At 34.9% G+C, this 17689-nt stretch overlaps 1 protein-coding gene across 8 annotated transcripts in view; it reads left to right on the top strand.

Annotated features, from left to right (window-relative positions):
- Positions 1-17460, top strand: part of LOC118447024 (uncharacterized) — a 34080-nt gene extending 16620 nt beyond the window's left edge. For 4 of the 8 annotated variants that reach the window (XM_035878387.2, XM_085655079.1, XM_035878389.2 and 1 more), the window contains 7 exons: positions 1900-2059; positions 6403-6560; positions 15107-15263; positions 15351-15647; positions 15777-16087; positions 16260-16606; positions 16677-17460. In XM_035878387.2, the coding sequence (XP_035734280.2) occupies positions 1906-2059; positions 6403-6560; positions 15107-15263; positions 15351-15647; positions 15777-16087; positions 16260-16606; positions 16677-17460 (2208 nt within the window). In that variant the 5' untranslated portion in view covers positions 1900-1905. Of the gene's footprint in view, positions 1-1570; positions 1687-1724; positions 1744-1899; positions 2060-6402; positions 6561-13968; positions 14142-15106; positions 15264-15350; positions 15648-15776; positions 16088-16259; positions 16607-16676 lie in introns of those variants that run through there. The other 4 variants (XM_035878392.2, XM_035878388.2, XM_035878395.2 and 1 more) reach the window with 4 other exon arrangements.
- Positions 17461-17689: the final 229 nt, after the last annotated feature.

Here is a 17689-nt window from a genome sequence, read left to right on the forward strand (position 1 = left end):
TACCTAACACGGAGAGCTTTGATAAATCGAAGTCACGTGCTCGAGACGAGAAAGTCGATTATCTCGAGACAAATGTGTTACCTATGGAAGTGTGTAGGTAGGGTATAAAGGGGAAGGGGAATTAATGATGGTCGTCATTTTCCCTTGCCACACCCTTCAGAAATTCGATGTCGGTGCATGAAAATATAGTACATATATATATTTTTTTCTCTGGTTCTTTTAAGTGCATTTTCATGGGGTTAATTAAAGTTACATCTATTGGTTAAGTGCTTGAAAATTAACGTCGATATCGAAGGGAAATATTACTCAGTGGTAATGAGAAACGATCGTTTTCAATTATTCGAACCATTAGTGTGCTCTAACGATGTCTTCGTCGATATTAATTAGCCTGCAAGTGAAGTTCACGAGCTTCGTATCGTCGAAAGGCATTCGATACAAACATGAAGGAATGGAGGAAAGAGAGATATATTTCGTTTGAGCGAACCACATTCAGGGAATTCTCCCTAGCTAGTGGTAAGTCGTGATAGGAGTCGTGACGATGGCACCCTTTAGGGTATATCCATCTTCTCTTTCATCCGACCGAAAGAAATGGTCGAAGAAGAAGAGGGTGAATTAAGTAGGATCGGAATCGAGAAAGGAAAGGCAAACGGTCAGAAGTCTGGCCAAGATCCTATCTAGAATCAACCATCTCTTGTAGATATAATTATCTGTATCACGTATCTGAATAATGCATTCGTTGAAATAAAAAAAAAAAATCTACTTTTTAGTATCGCAGATTTAAACGCGTCTCAGTATAGTGAAATCATAACACGATTAATTTCCGTGTCCAATTGTAAATTTCAATGCTGAAAGTCGATTGGATGTTCGTTAAATCAAGTTAATAACAATCTCTAAGATATTTCATTTCACGCTTAATCGCTTCCGTAATTTCTTCTTTCTCTTTTCTTTTTCTACGTTTCCCCCATGGTTTTTGCATCAAGAAAGAGGATCGTTGGAAGATATTTGTTCAGGATACGGATAAACACATTGCTAAGGCCGATCAATAATCGGTGGCGACTGTGCAAATATTTAGTTTCACATTATGCACCCTCAAGGCCGAAAAACGCGACTCTCTCACGTTACTTAGTATCCGCACACTTACAAACAGAAACATGGACTAAAAGAAAAATTGAAGAGAAGAGAAAAAGACAGAGAGAAACAGAAAGAAAAAAGAAAGAAAGAAATAGAAAGAGAAAGTTTAAACACAGTTTACCTAATAAAAAATCGTTGCATAATCGTAAACGTTATTTACTTATCTTCTTTACGATTGATAGAGCTTCTTTAATCAAAATAATCCATTGTCTTTTCTATCAGTGGGATAACAATGTCTCCCCGAAATTGTCAAATAAAATCACTGTGACTTAAAATACATTAATGTATGATTTTACGTTACGTAATAATGCATATATACTATGACTTTTATCGCTTCTAAATATATTTTCTTCGAAGTAGAACCATCGACATCTGTACTATCGTTGCAAAGTCATCCCGATAAGAAATAATTTATGAACTTAGGTAGCAGGCGTCGTTCTATAACAAATTTAAAAGCCGTTAATTTACGATACCACTAACTTGGAAGATAGTTGGAAAATACTGAAACGGAAGAGAATTAGATAAGGTCGACTAGAGATGGAAGAGGACGTTTAGGTAGACATTTATCTCCATTAGATTACCATTTAATTCACTTCTCTTTTTGATCTAACAGTAAGATTACAAGATTTCGTATATTTTATGTCCTTTTTTTTCGTAAATACGATGACATTGATGTAAATTATTTTTCTGAAATTAATATTTGTTTCTACCTTACAAGTGAATACTCTTTTTGAGATAATTATTTAAAAAAATAATATTTTGTTCTAGGAAAAAATGTGGAGCTCGGTCACAGCAGCTGGCACGGAAAATGGACCTGCACCACCTTCAAGAAGTAAACACAGTGCGGCGTTACTTGCAGGACACGTATATCTCCTTGGAGGTCGAAATGGAAATTTACCACTCAAAGATCTTTGGCGGTATAGTCTCGGTAAATAAATAAATAAAATTTTGTTAAATTTTTATACAAAGTTTAAATATTTCATCAATGTTAAAATGTGTTCAAAATGGGGAACAAAAAAATAGATAACGTAATAACATTAATCATAAAACGTATTAAAATGAAAATTTATTATTAATATTTAGTAATTTGTATATTAATGTATGTTTATTAATAAGACATAGATTCTTTAAAATTATGTTATAAAACGGCATAAATTTCATGAGATGAGATATTTACAAGAGTTTGAAAAATTCTATAATTATGAAGGGTGCCGATGGGTCGATGTTTCGAAGTACTCTCCGTTACAATACGCGAGCACCGTATCTGACCAACAAACCCCATCTTCTCATTCCATGACGACGAGGGGTGCGCGATGGAATTTGAACGGGGTTCAGTCTGATCAATAATGCGCCATTATTAAAGCCCACGTATATCAAGTAAATCTGCCGCCGATACTCCACAATTACGGCTGTTTCCACGGAGATCAGACATAGGTGAATTAATTGCACCCTCACGCAATAATCAGCGGTCGGTGTTCGTGACATCGAGTTTCTCGTTTCTATGCATCGTATGCGTTATCTGTTCTCTCTTCTCTCAGTCGACATTTAAATTTATTCCATTTCCAGATTTATTCAATTTCTTTGCGTCATTATAATCAACAAGTAGATATATGCATATGTAAATATATATGGAAAAATATACCAATTATATAGTATAATTACAAATACGTCGTATATAAATTTGTTTATTTACATATTTTACTTTTTACTCAAACATATTTAGAAATTTTTCTAACTAATCTACACATTTTGATGACTCCTGTTAAATTCACAGCACGAAAACGTACTATTCTTTATGAAAGTTATAATCTTTGGAAAGTTCAAACTTCTGCTAGGCTTGGATAAAGCACGAGCCACCAGTTATCGGACCACCAGAGCTCTAAATGTATTCCCGGCGGGTCCATTCGGTCAATATTGGTAGCTAGATAGAGTGTGAGGTTGTATGGACTATACACGGTACGCACACAGTTACACTAAATTTCAAGCTCAGTGGAACGTTGATGCGCTTGACTCTGAAGCAGGTAGTACAAGGAGATTTTATATAGCATGTCCGTTAGATGAGTGCTTCCGTATTTTGTAAGATTTTTTTATTTACGTAAATATTTATCAATACGGAAACGAGACAAATATTCGACTGCAACGCAAATGAGAGCAAGAGGAAGATAAAAATATGCTGAAGGAGATGCTCGAGATCAAATACGCATGAACGCATTCATTGTAATTCTAATATAAAATTCAATGTGAATCCCGGAAAAAAATTTCAACGTTTCAAATAAATAGAAAAAATGTATTTTCACTTGTTGAGATGTTTTTTTTTTTTTATATTAAAAATAGTTGCTTAGTAATTTAATTTATTATAATAAAAAACAGTAACTTAGGGAGCTTTCTCTGGAGATCGATTCACAAAATTCTCTTTTACTTGTGAATATGGATGCAAAGCGAGTTAACGTTTACAGCATTATCAAAGTCAATACGATGTAAGGTTTTGAAGGGAACAAATACGTTTCAGGCGAACGTGGACGAACGAATGACTCTCTGTTAATCAGAAGGGGATTGTTCGACTGCAGGGTTTGGGTGAATATTAAAGCAGCATCAAAAGAATTGGACCATGGCAGTTCGTCTCTCGAGGCCAAGTAATATTAACGGAGTTGCGTCAGGCAACGAACGTTTTTTCCATCCCTTCGCCTAGCACGTTTTAAAAGCATAGCGTTGTAGATACACTCGATCGTGTAAAAATATTGTGATAACTCCGAGAACCACGAGAGTGCTTCATCCATGGAACGTTTTTGTTTCACCCTCACCTTTGCAAGGGTAGAAAAGTTGAAAGGGGTTGGTTGGTGGCGACCAATACCAGGGACAAACGTCCCTTGTAACATGGATTTCGATCTAACTATTCACTGTAGTCTCTTCTTTCTCATGGCTGTCGGTTAAATGTGTGTGTATGTACGTATGTGTATATGTGTATGTGTGTGTGTTATATATAGTACGTAGGTATCTAGCTAAGATATATACATATCAAGATGGAAATTATAAAGTATGATGAATCTGCAATCTTAGCACTTTCGCTTTGATTCATCTCGATCTCTTTTTTCGAGAGGAATATCAATCGACCGTGATGTCTTTGATCTGGAGTACGTATTCTTACTTAACTTTGAGCACATACTTTTCTAGAAAATTCAAGGACTTTGAAATCAGATATAAAACAGCAAATTGATTAATTAGAAAATGTCTAATATTTAATGTATAATTGATATTAAAAAGTTTTCAAATCTTTTCTAGTTAGATCTCAAAAAAAAAGGGAAGAAAGAAAGAAAAAAAAGAGATCGAACATTTTATGATTACACATATATAATTTCATCGGAAAAATAATCAAATTTATTCACCGTTTTAGCATAAAAAGATCATTTTCCAAGTAAGACAAGGTATTGTTCTATAACCAACTAGATACGACACGTGTACGTAATCAATGTCGGGCATCTCTAGTGGCATTCTACGAGAACCGCATACACTTCAGAAAGCACGTTATGGCTCTTACGTAAATTTTCTAGGCTTTGTTCTCGGGCACGTTTCATAAAATAGCTGAGTTTTTCTACTCTTCCATGAAAATGAAAAAAAAGTCATCGCGATGCTGCCAAATTAAGCAATACGATGCGGTGCCAGATGTGTCAATCGTGACAAAGACAAGAGTTTTTGTACTCTCTGGCGACTATTAAATTCATCGGATTATAGTGACTTTTTTATTTGGTGACGTAATAAACGAAGAAAGTTCAAGCTCGAGATATATTCCTTTCGGTAGTATCTATATATTTTTCTTATTTTTTTATTCTTTAAAATAAGATTCAAATGAAACATATCACTCTAAATATCCGTAAACATTAAGTTTAATGTTTCTTTTCTAAATCTCTTTGGTATCTCTTTTCTATACATTTCGTCATTTTTTCCTTGCTTGTTCATCCCCTTACTTATATATAAAGCCTCGGGACACGAACAACCCTCTCCTTGCAATCTCTCTCACTTTCTCTCTTTCTCCAGTCATATGGGAGTGCTCACTATACTGAGAATTTATTTCAGAGTACCAGATTGCAAGGGCGGGTAAGGATGTGATTTAAGACCGAAAAAGGATTTAGTTGTGAATTTCAAAGATTTCGAAAAAGAGAAGATTGTTTCTATTCTTCTTGAAACACCAAAAATATTTGCTTTTCTTCTCTCTCTCTCTCTCTCTCTCTCTCTCTCTCTCTCTCTCACTCTTCTCTTTCTCTCTCTCTCCTCTCTCTCTCTCACTCTTCTCTTTCTCTCTCTCTCCTCTCTCTCTCTCTCTCACTCTTCTCTTTCTCTCTCTCTCCTCTCTCTCTCTCTCTCTCACTCTTCTCTTTCTCTCTCTCTCCTCTCTCTCTCTCTCACTCTTTTCTTTCTCTCTCTCTCCTCTCTCTCTCTCTCTCCTCTCTCTCTCTCTCTCTCTCTCTCTCTCTCTCTCTCTCTCTCTCTCTCTCTCTCTTTCATTCTCCCTAGAAATATTTTTTAATGTCTTTTGGTATTCTTTGTTCTAAAAAATTAGGCCAATGGAATACATACAAAGACATTTAATGTTTTGCGGTGAAAGTAAAAAATTAAAGTTCTTGTCACAAAATAAATATGTACTTTACAGAGCTGGAAAGAAGTCTCACAGGATGACACAAGGGCAAAGTGAATATTCTGGACGTCCATCCTATCCGCACCTTTGACACTTCCATAATCCCTACTATTCGGCTCTTACAATACTCTCTGACAGAGTAATAGAATTCTTGTTTTTAGAGTTTATACTGAGAGCAAAGAGAAGAAAGAATATTGTTTCATTGTGTCAATGATCTGGAAATACGCCAATGGTTTGATGTTCAATTCATTGCTCGCTTTATCTCATTCGTTCTCGATACATCTTATTCATTGTGTACGTCACTATTGTCACTCGATCTAATTAATACGTGTGACCGTCTCCGCAAATAGCACGATAGACTCGAAAACACGTGTGAGAGGAGGCGTTTCCTTCTATTCTGATCAATTAGACCCGCATTCCTTCCGTTCATTTTTTTGCATAGTAACTTCTTACATATTAAATATTGACTTATTTTTCTTTTTTTCTTTTTTTCTTTTTTTCTTTTTCTATTTGTATTATACATATTTTTTACATAGTTACATTAATATAATTTTGACTTCAAAACATGTGAATATAAAATGTTGGAAGGAACGGTTAAAACAAACAAATTAATTTTTCGTTTTGCTTATTTTATTTTGCAGCTGAAAGCAAGTGGGAAGAATTACATCCTGGGGGAGAAAGGCCGCCGGCTCTTCAAGAACACAGCGCGGTAGCATACAAGGACTGCCTTTACGTATTCGGTGGAGAACTAGGCTTTTCCGCAGGCACGGAAACACCACTTTGGGTTTACAATGTCAAGGTAAAACGTAATCCACGGCATAGTTTGATGTGTTCATATTTGACCACATCAAACTTTCAAGAAAAACGTATCATAAATTCAATGTTACGATAAACAAATTTTTTTCAATTAAATTAAAAAATTATCTGTGTAAACGAAACGAAAAATGTCATCTTTTCCGAATGCAATTACAGGATCAAACAAAAAAATCTTCGAAGAATTTGAAACAACTTAGAATATATCTATACATGTGTTTAGATGAATTTAGTTTTGCGTATGTAAAAGACACATTGCGGTATGTGTGCCACAAAATTTTATTTATTTAATGTTTCTCTTTCTTTTTACTAATGAACTTTTTAAGAAAATTCAAGATAATTTTCCCCTTTATAGTGTGTGATACTCTTGAAAAATATTTATATAATCTTCTGATAAATAATTTAAATTGTATTACTAAGAAAAATGATTTTTCTCACTCTAGATTCTCTTTAAATTACGATAATTGAGATACATTCCAAACTTCTTTAATCAGAAATTTAATTACATAAGAACGACTAAGAGCTATTAAGAAAGTTTTTATAATTCCAATTAAGTTAAACAAAATTCCGAAACCTTTTGTATTAAAAGTTTTAAAAACTATGCTTTATCATACTTTTAACCGTGAATTTGAATCATCGATGATCAAATAACTAATCTCGTTGAATTAGATACGAAATTGCATTTGATAGTCGAGTCTGCTTGTATCGAAATCGTTACTAAGATTTAGTCGTGAAGGTCTCGTACGATCCGATTTAACGAGTCTACAGTAGCCTGGAGGAAGCTCTCTCGACAATTTCAACTATCCGAGGGAGGGATCCAGTACCCTTGATCCGGTAAACGAGACGAAGGGTAATATTGAGTAACCATTCTAGAATTGATTGATAATATCACGCCTCGATACATTTTTCTCGTCGATATAGCATCTTTAAACTTTGTTAATCTTTTTTTGTTAACTTTGTTAATCTTTTTTTTTCTTTATCAATCAAATAAAATAATAATTTATCATATAGCTACAACTAAAAATATAATATAAATAAAATATAATAAAATCCATAAAATAATATAATAATCAAGTAAAAAATTATTATGAAATACGTAATTTTCAATAGAAAATGTTATAATGAAAAAAATAATATGATAATCAAGTAATTATTATTAAATAATAATTATAATATGTATTATATTAATAATATGTATTTCAAATTATTATGAAATATATAGTCGTCAATAATAAAGAAAAAAAAATTCATAACTTAAAAAATAATTTGTAATCACGTAAAAAAATTATTTTGAAATAGATAGAGATTATATACGCGTAACAGATTGATAACGAACATCGTATAATCGGATAAATCTAATCGCTTAGTAAAGTTCTTAAGAGACACGATACGAATTCTCGTTGCCCGTTTCACGTTCTTATTGTTCTCCCTACGGAGTTCTTGACACTCGCACGAAGGGGGCGAACAGAACGTTCTATCTGTCAGAAACTATGTGTATACTAGGAAAGTCGAACCAAACCATCGTTGGCCCAATATCGAGGTCTTGATAGTGCGTCTTCGTTCACCCTGTCTCCCTGTCTCTCTTTCTCTCTCTCTCCCTCTCTTTCTCTCTTTCTTTGTCTCTTTCTATCTCTCTTTTTGTTGTTTCCATCGCAGTCGGATTCACGTCTAGTCCCTTGAAAAGAGAAATATGCTTTTGGGGTGGTTCGCTTTCGTGTAAAACTCGTTGTACTCAATGACGTTCCTATTGATTTAGCGGTTTCTCAAGGGTGCGCGACACTTCCCCCTTTTCTCCTCTTCTCCTGTATTTTTTCGTGCATCATCATCATCCCTCTTTTCGTTCGTTCATTCGTTCATCGAACAACCCTCGTTCCTCTTTCCTCCTCTCTTTCGCAACGAGCAAGGATCGTTAAGGAAGAATTTTTCTCTGCTGGTGTATATATACGAGACTCAACCGTGCGAATCGTTGTTATCAAGGGAAATGGAAAAAATAAAGAAAGAAGAAGGGAGAATGAAAGAAAAAAGAGAGAGAGAAAAAGAGACGGTGTAAAACCAAAGCTTTTGTTCTTATGATGGGATTGAAAAATAAAATAACACGAGTACGATCGGCTTTCTAATAATTATTATATTTGAAAATACTTGACAGATATATTGTGATGTCAAGCAAGTGTCAAGAATATTTCAGTGAGAATATAACAATGACTGTTAAGTATCCTTAGGATATTTATAAAATATTTAGGGATTTATATAATATAGATAGAGAAAATATTTGGGAAAACGTCTAGCATTTTTCCCAATGTCACATTGTTGACGTTTTCTGATGTATTACGTAATAGTTCGCATAACTTAAAGGCCGATATGCAAATATCCACATTCTTTGCATATTTGAGATCTACGTTGAAATGGTTGAATTATGTGCGCATATCGGTGAGGGAATATTATCGTCATTATTGATAGAAGCATTTCAAATGAAAGATAGCATGATGAAGAGGAGACTATCAAAATGATCATCATCGACTTGGTTAATCATTGAGATACATTGTCACTTAGATGGGTTTTAACTTTTGGCAGACTACTTTTATAATGAGAGCTTTTTATAAATAGGAAGTAATAACATGCAGCATCTCGAAGCGTCCCTATCAAGAAGAGAAGTTATTTGTCACTGTCAGGATCAACATAGTCTGGCTTAGCATCATTTCTAAATCCTTCTTTTAACGTTGCAGAATTCCTAGTGAATAGAAAACACATCGATATATTATGAGTAATCGATCACCCCAAGGAGAATAACGTCAGGTTCAAATGAGTAGTCCTGACGGGCGTTGACGTAGGATACAAACGAACAGAGATGTCAGAAGGTAGTGACATTTTCAGCCTTTAAAAAGCTCGACACGTCGTTCAAGTTGTCGCGAAAAGCCACAAATTTTCTAAGAAAGTTTGAAAAACTTATAAAAGATAACAGACGAGAACACCTTTTTTTATTCTTATTAAACTTATTATTGGTTAGCTTGATTTACATGAAACCGAAGAGCTTATCGATCCGACTAATAGCTTTCAATCATGTCTAGAATGAACGTGATTCAATGCGAGGTAATCGGATTCTTTGATTACTCTTTTTATTACTGGTTAAATACTATTATAATTTAGATACGAACGATCGTAAACCATACCTTAAATCAATTTGATTTTTCATTGTATATGTAAAGTACTAACATATATACATAAATTCGAATGTAGATACGATTTCATTCAAAAACACCGTTCAAGATTTTTTTCATTTCTCCTTTTTTATCTACCAAAAACGTCCAATTCTTTAAATAATGTTTATTAAATTAATTTGATTAGCAAATTATACATTTTTCTAAATAGAAAAATATTATATCATGTTATCGGTGTTTTTAAATTGATTCAAACGTTAAATATCTCTATTTAAAAACAAGTAACTTTCAAAATAAACGACATATATATAGTTCTATGGATTAAAATTAATCATGAAATACTATCAACGGCAATAAAAACAAGTTTGCTATGAGATAAGTAATATCAATTGATTTCTTGGATGGGAAGAGTGATCCCACTTACGAGATGCGGTTATAATTTCATCCAATATTTAATACCTTCTCGTCTTTCCCTCAGCATTTCTGATTCGTGAAGTGCGATTTGAACCGTGGGTAATTTTTGGCAACAGCTGATATCAACAGCTCTTTCTTCCGTTTTGTACTTTTGAGAATTGAGATTGTAAGAAGTAATTAAAAATTGATAAGCCTCAGAGAACCCCATATACGTTTTATTTACAAGGTTTAGTTCGTTGTGGTTCTTGCAGGATAATCATAAATAAAAGAGAAATTCTCCCTGCTCTTATTTTTAGATGAATTAAGTATTTAGCAAATAATGAAAAAAAGTAAATAATATAACAATTTTTTAATAAAATAGAACTACTTTTTATGAAGCATACGCGTTAACTAATCACATACGTATCGATGGATGAAAAAAAATAAAAATAATTCTTACGCAGCATACACATGACCATATACACATTGATTAGTTAACTACTTGACTTATATATATATATATATATATATATATATATATATATATATGCTTGATCTTAAACTGATTCTGTATAAAGTAATATAAGATTGCATTTTTTCTAAAACATTTTCAAAATATTTTACAAACACACACACAGACAAGAATTGATGTATCTTGCAAATGGAAATATTCCATGGTTCTTTCTCGCGAATATTCCTGGCGAATATATTAGATCGTTCGTGTGTTGTATGAAAGGAATTGGAGACGCCATATTCTAGGGGTGGGTTTCACGAGGGTATACAAGATAGGGCGGGGATAAATGAGCTAGTGGCACTTTTCCCTCGTCAACGAACGACCACACAGTTATCTCTTTTCACTCGATGCGTTCACAGACTCCGCTCTTTTGTTTCATCACTATACTCCATTTTTCTTCGCCCGGCCAGCCGCTTTTTTTTTATATATCGGTGTTGCTATTGATTAAGAAAGCTCATTGAGAAAGACAAAAGGCATCGTCATTAAAAATGCAGAGCACAGAGAAAGAAACGTCCTTGTCAGCACGTAAAAAACAATATTTATATTATCTGTTTCGTATAAATTTTTTTTTTGACGATATATGCTTTAACATATTTTTGAGATATTATTTACTCTTTATTATTTACAAGAAAATCTACACCGTCGTATTAAAGCCTTGTACAGTGAACAAGACCGGCAAGAGCACATTAGATCGAATGGATAAGCATCGAGCTAACTCGTGTGCATGCAGTCGTATGATGCACACGTTTCATAAGAAATGTATAGCTTGTCTCCCATTGGTTTTAACGTGATATCCGCCTTGGAACATAAAAACCGCCTTGGATCATAAAAACCGCCTTGGATCAGATAGATAAAAATTTTAAGAACATCTGAACATCTCGCATTTGTAAAGTTTTTATCTTGTTTAACAAATTTCTCATGATAATAAATCTGATGATTTTCTTTTTAAATATATGTGCTTTATCTTCTCTTATAAATATACTATATACTTCGTACTATCCAAGTTGCTATGGTAATCTACGACTCGTGCTTTTAATTATTGAAACATAGTCAGGGACGGAAATATTTCTTTCACGGCTCCTCTTTCTCGTTGTATTATTGAAATACGTATTACGAACGTGCCAGACAAACCCAATCGGCTAAACCAAGAGGGGTCTTTTTGTACCCACGAGTCATTCCCTTTTTTCACTTTCTCTCTGCCCTGCGTTAAAACGTACTATCGTTTGCAATGGATCAGAGAAACGATATATACATATGTATATTCTTGACAATAGAACGTATATACATATGATTTATCCGCTCTGTCGCCTTCGAGTATAACATTAACCAAATTTTATTTATATACACATTATGTGTTTAACGAGAAAAAATCAAGATATACTATGGAGATTACAAGAAACGAATATAAAAGATGGTAGAAAATTATAAAAAAAATTATTTAACATCAAATTTACAGATGCTCGATTTCTTAATCGTTTTCGTTATCGACTCTGGATGCTCAAAAACACGAGGAAAGTGGCTATACCGACCTATCAACTTTAGGCACGTACTTTGAGTTACGTAATTACTTTCAGCACCCCCTAGTATATACTACACAGCCTATGTACCCTCCTCCCTTATGATTCCCTTTCCTCTCCTCATCTTTCCGTCCTTTCTCTCTCTCTCTCTCTCTCTCTTTCTCTCTTCAACACACGCATAACCGTTTCAACGTACTTCCTCGTTCTTGCTACGCTGGTCCATACCGACTGACTGGGGTTAAAAGACCCGTGATTGCCACTAGACATCAAAAGAACTACCTACATCCGTTTTCTTCCAAAAGAGCGGAAGTAAGAGAGGGGATGAACATAAAGTAAGGAGAGATAGAGTAAAATCCCTAAAGGCAATCGTCATTTTACAAGGTATTCCTAGAAATCGAAAAACATCCTCGAGTTAAGGAGATCAAAATATAAGAGAAAAGAATTTTCCATATCGTTCTTGAAATATTCGATTTAAATGAAAAAGCTCACGATATCTTTGTCAACTTTATTCAAACTTCCTACCGCTATTCCTCTCTATCTCTCTCTTCCTTTCTCTCTCTCTCTCTCTTCCTTTCTCTCTCTCTCTCTCTCTTCCTTTCTCTCTCTCTCTTCCTTTCTCTCTCTTTCTCTCTCTCTTCCTTTCTCTCTCTCTCTTCCTTTCTCTCTCTCTCTCTCTCTTCCTTTCTCTCTCTCTCTTCCTTTCTCTCTCTCTCTCTCTCTCTTCCTTTCTCTCTCTCTCTTCCTTTCTCTCTCTCTTTCTCTCTCTCTTCCTTTCTCTCTCTCTCTCTCTCTCTCTCTCTTCCTTTCTCTCTCTCTCTCTCTTCCTTTCTCTCTCTCTGTCTCTTCCTTTCTCTCTCTCTCTCTCTTCCTTTCTCTCTCTCTCTCTCTCTCTCTCTCTATCTTCCTTTCTCTCTCTCTCTCTCTCTCTCTCTATCTTCCTTTCTCTCTCTCTCTCTCTCTTCCTTTCTCTCTCTCTCTCTTCCTTTCTCTCTCTCTCTCTCTCTTCCTTTCTCTCTCTCTCTCTCTCTTCCTTTCTCTCTCTCTCTCTCTCTCTCTTCCTTTCTCTCTCTCTCTTCCTTTCTCTCTTTCTCTCTCTTCTAATCAAATTATTTTATTTTCTTTTAAGTAGTAAAGAACAACTTTTCCAGGGAATAGTACTTTCTTCTCATGTTTTAAATCTTGTTAGGATCATCTCGATCTTATAATTTTATCGAAATTTCTTGTCCTTGAAAAGAAGATAAAAAAAAAAGAGAAGAGAAGCTACAAATAATTTTACGATTTTTATTCTCGTCGTCAACTGTTTAAAGGTGTTCTTTGACGTGTTTGTGATACGCAAATAGCTTAGAGAAAAGTATTGTACATACATTAATGATTTCTACGCTCTATTTAGTACGGCTACGGTCGTTTATTCCAAAGTCTGGTTTCCTTCGTTCGCCGAGAAATAGAATTGTTGATGCGCTTGAAGAACACAAGTTTACCACGCATGCCCGAATTTTCTAGGAGAATGAACGGCCAAGAATTTTACAACGTCTTCTCTCGTCTATTGGTTTTAATGTACATGGATGCATATGTATATCTATCTAAATTTAGACCAAGTAAAAGGAAGGCTTCTTTTTTTCTCTCTGTAGAAAATGGAGCATAATGCATGTCCTACTTACTCAGGGAATAGTGAATAAAAAAGAAAAAAATGAATAATAACGTTTTAAGATAAAAATTCATAAATTTCTTTGAGTGACGATTTCTTTATTTATTTCTTTCTTTTCTTTTCTTTTCTTTTTTATTCTTTCTTTTAATGACGTACATGTGTATACAATAAAACTTCTAGTGGCAGAGACCTTGTGGACCTTGCACGAATTCCTTCATTCGCATTCTTCTTGTGAAATAAAATGCAAAAGACTAACTTGTTTTCGCATCGTGACCACGAACGAGCTTACATATTCATGGAAGCTCCGTGTCGTTTCTATGGAAACTATTCTCGACATTCTTCGGTGCCTATGCTCTTTAACGAATGTTTCTTAAATTCGAATGTATATATATATATATATATATATATATATATATATGTGTGTGTGTGTGTGTGTATGCGTAAATATACGGGTAAAAATTTAATGGTGACTCTGAAAAGACCATGTATCTTTCCTTTCACAATTTATGTTTTACGTGCATAGTGTAAAGCTTTTCGTAACGAGCTGTAATGATGTCTTACGTGTATTTCTTTAAAAAAGAGAGAGGATGATACGCAAAATAAAAAAAGAAAAATCGTGAACAATAGTATTATGGACATTCTTTTGTATTTCTCATAATCAAAATAATAATCCTTTTGTCAAAAAATATTCGCTAAATTTCTTTTTGAAAACAGAACAATTGATGACAAGTTATGAAAAAATACTGTTTTATAGTTCGCAGGATTTTTTCCATATACGAGTAGGGACAGAAAAAATGTCAATAATTACGTATAGTATTGTACAACTCTCTTCTAATGTAGCTCGCACAGTATTACAAAAATAAGCCCAGACGCAATTCAGACAGCGGAGCTTCATTCATTCCACTTTCATAATCCGAGGGCATTTGAAGAGTTCCCTACCGGTTTATGTAAAGAGAGTAGGAAAAAAAATTACACATCCTCGATTTTTAATAAACGAATTTCTACAAAAATTCCGATAATAAAAAGCATAGATGTTTCGCTCTGTTAATTGTGACAATTTTGATCTCTATACTTTCAAAAGATTTCTATTATACATAGGTCAAGGACATTCGATGGAAATACTTTTTATTAGTTTTAATAGCTCGTCAGAAAATTTCTTCATTTTTATATTTTTATTTGTATTTTTATCAAATTTATCGTTTTGACGTTTAATTTTCGATTTCACTTCTTAAATAATTGAGAAACATTATTTTTATGTTAAAATAATCGTATGATTATCTCAATTGCAATTCGTTTATTAATTTTCAGACGAATACGTGGAGGAAGGTCAGAGCTCAAAGAGGTTGCGCGGTTCCTAGAGGTCGAAGAGGTCATACGGCCTTGGTCCATCGAGGTCAAATGCTCATCTATGGAGGTTATCAAGATTTACGTGGTAGCTCTCCTGAATTATGGGCTTTCCATTTCGGTGAGGTTTTTTTATACTTCACGAACTATGTATAGAAAATTAAAGTATATAAAATAAAGTAATATTAATTTCTTTTCAAATTTATAGAAACAGAATCGTGGCATCTATTATCATCTAGCGAAAGTGGTCCAGCTGCGAGACACAAACACTCAGCCGTTTTACATGGAGATACTATGTATATTTACGGTGGTATGACGGATTTACAAGAGAGAAGCGATTGCTGGCGATGGGACGTTAATACCGCTTCCTGGTTCATGCTGAAGAATAAGCCTGGACCGGGTCCACTTCATGGTCATGCTGCTTGCAGACTCCCAAGTTGCATGTTGATCTTTGGTGGAGAGAGCGGTGGTCTCGCTACCAATGAATTATGGAGGTTTCATTTCGGTAAAGACATGAAATAATTTAGATAGATACATATATATATATATATATATATATATATATATATATATATATTCACACTGTATATATATACAGTCTGAATATATGCAAACTTCTCGATCATTATTACAGGTACGGAAACTTGGGAGAAACTATCTGTACCAGGACCGAAACCTCAACCCAGAGCAGAGAGTGTCGCCCTGGCAGTATCCGAGTTGTTGATTCGTGGTACCAGTAGCGATAATCCTAAGCCAAGATTAAAAAATCAAAGGACGAGATTGTGTAGTAATAGAATATCACCGAATGAAGCACCTACGAGGCCTAGTTTTCTCAAAGAAATCTCGAAATTGTCGCAGATCAATCTGTCAAGGTTGAGTCATCCAACCAAGTGTAGTTATTCTGTACTTAGTGGACAGGACGATAATGAAGAAAGTCCTCAAGAGGTAATCTTTTTGATTATTTTTATTTTGTCATTTAAATCACTTGTTACATATGTATAATGTATATATAATTATTTACTTTGTATCGAGCAAGTACATCGAGCAGTAAATGTACATTAATATGTGTTGCAACACAAGAACGTAGGCTAAATGAATGAACTGAGCCTGTACGCAGGCGAACACGTATTATCCGTTTCAGCAAGTGGACGTAGAAGCCGTAGAACCTTCGATGGGGATGGTAAAGTCTCGAAGTGCCAATACCTTAGCTCGTAGAAGACAAAAGCCGCCGGAAACGACGACAAAAGCAACCGAAGCTAGCAATAGTAATAATAATACTGGCAGTGGCATGACCAGAGATCCTATTTCGGTGCCAAATTTTCGAGCTTTAACGTTACCAACGCCAGTACTAACACCTGTTGAGGCAGCTAGATTAGTTTTCGTTGATCCAGACGAGTTGAGCGATAGCGAGGAGAAAAAAGAACCACCTACCTCGAGACTGATCGAAGTTCAGGAAGAAAGGAGGTTCGTACAGTTTTCTGCGACAATATGTTATAGATAATTAATGATAAAATCGATCGATGTAATCCCACAGAGATTTTTCTTCCACACATCACGCTTGTCAACCAACCAGAGGTGAAAGCTACAGTTCTCATCTTTACGAGGCAGCCCTTCAAACTCCAAAGACACCGACTACGTCTAAAATACCAACTTCAGCATCAGTCAGATTCGCTGACCTGGAAGAAGGCGAGGAATCAACGTCGGATTACGCGAGTATTGAAACAAGAAGTCCAGGTGATCCCTTGGCTGAAGATGATTGGCCTTCAAATAGAAAATCTAAACAGTTACGTGCTATCGTCAGTTCAACGACAATACGTGAAGGCCAATTTGGTTTTTGCAATCCGAATTATTTGGGCTTGGACGAGAGCAGGAGTCATTATCAGCAGCAGCAGCATCATCATCATCATCATCATCATCATCATCATCATCAACAACAACAGCAACAACAACAACAAGACGGAAAATATGCGAAGATGTTGAACAGTCCACCTGATAGCGTGTTGGAGGATGAACCTGGCAGGTCAGCCTCGCAAACATTCGCTGAACTTCTTGAACTTCAAGAGATCAGAAGGATTCCCAGAGCACCGCCTAAGAGTTTGCCTTTGGGATCACCCTCGAGACGAGCTGTTAGTGCCTCCAGGGCCGAAAGGCAAAGGGCTAAAGTCGCAGCTAATGATGGAAACGACTCGGGAACACCTTCGTACGGACCTGCGCCTTTATATGTCTTCTTAGTCGGTGGTAAAGAAAAGGGTCAGGTCACCGTCTTTGCTAGACCTGTCTCTCTCTGGAAATTGCAGCTAGCGCCGCACATTTTTTAGAAATACCTCGGGGATCCGATGATCAATTCGATTATCGATCCGATGACAGTTCTGCGTTCTCAACTTTTTACAATAATCGTTTCTCTTACTTTAACTTGCTTTTGTTCTTCGTCATTTTCTTCAAAATCATTTTTGTCACGCTCAATGAAAAATCTTGTTTTTTTTTTCATTTGTACATCTTTGAAGTATATATGTTACCAAACGTTCATCGATTGGCTCTCTTTAACGT

Source organism: Vespa mandarinia, chromosome 1, assembly GCF_050613455.1.
Source record: "Vespa mandarinia isolate Hongniang chromosome 1, ASM5061345v1, whole genome shotgun sequence".
Classification (NCBI taxonomy): domain Eukaryota; kingdom Metazoa; phylum Arthropoda; class Insecta; order Hymenoptera; family Vespidae; genus Vespa; species Vespa mandarinia.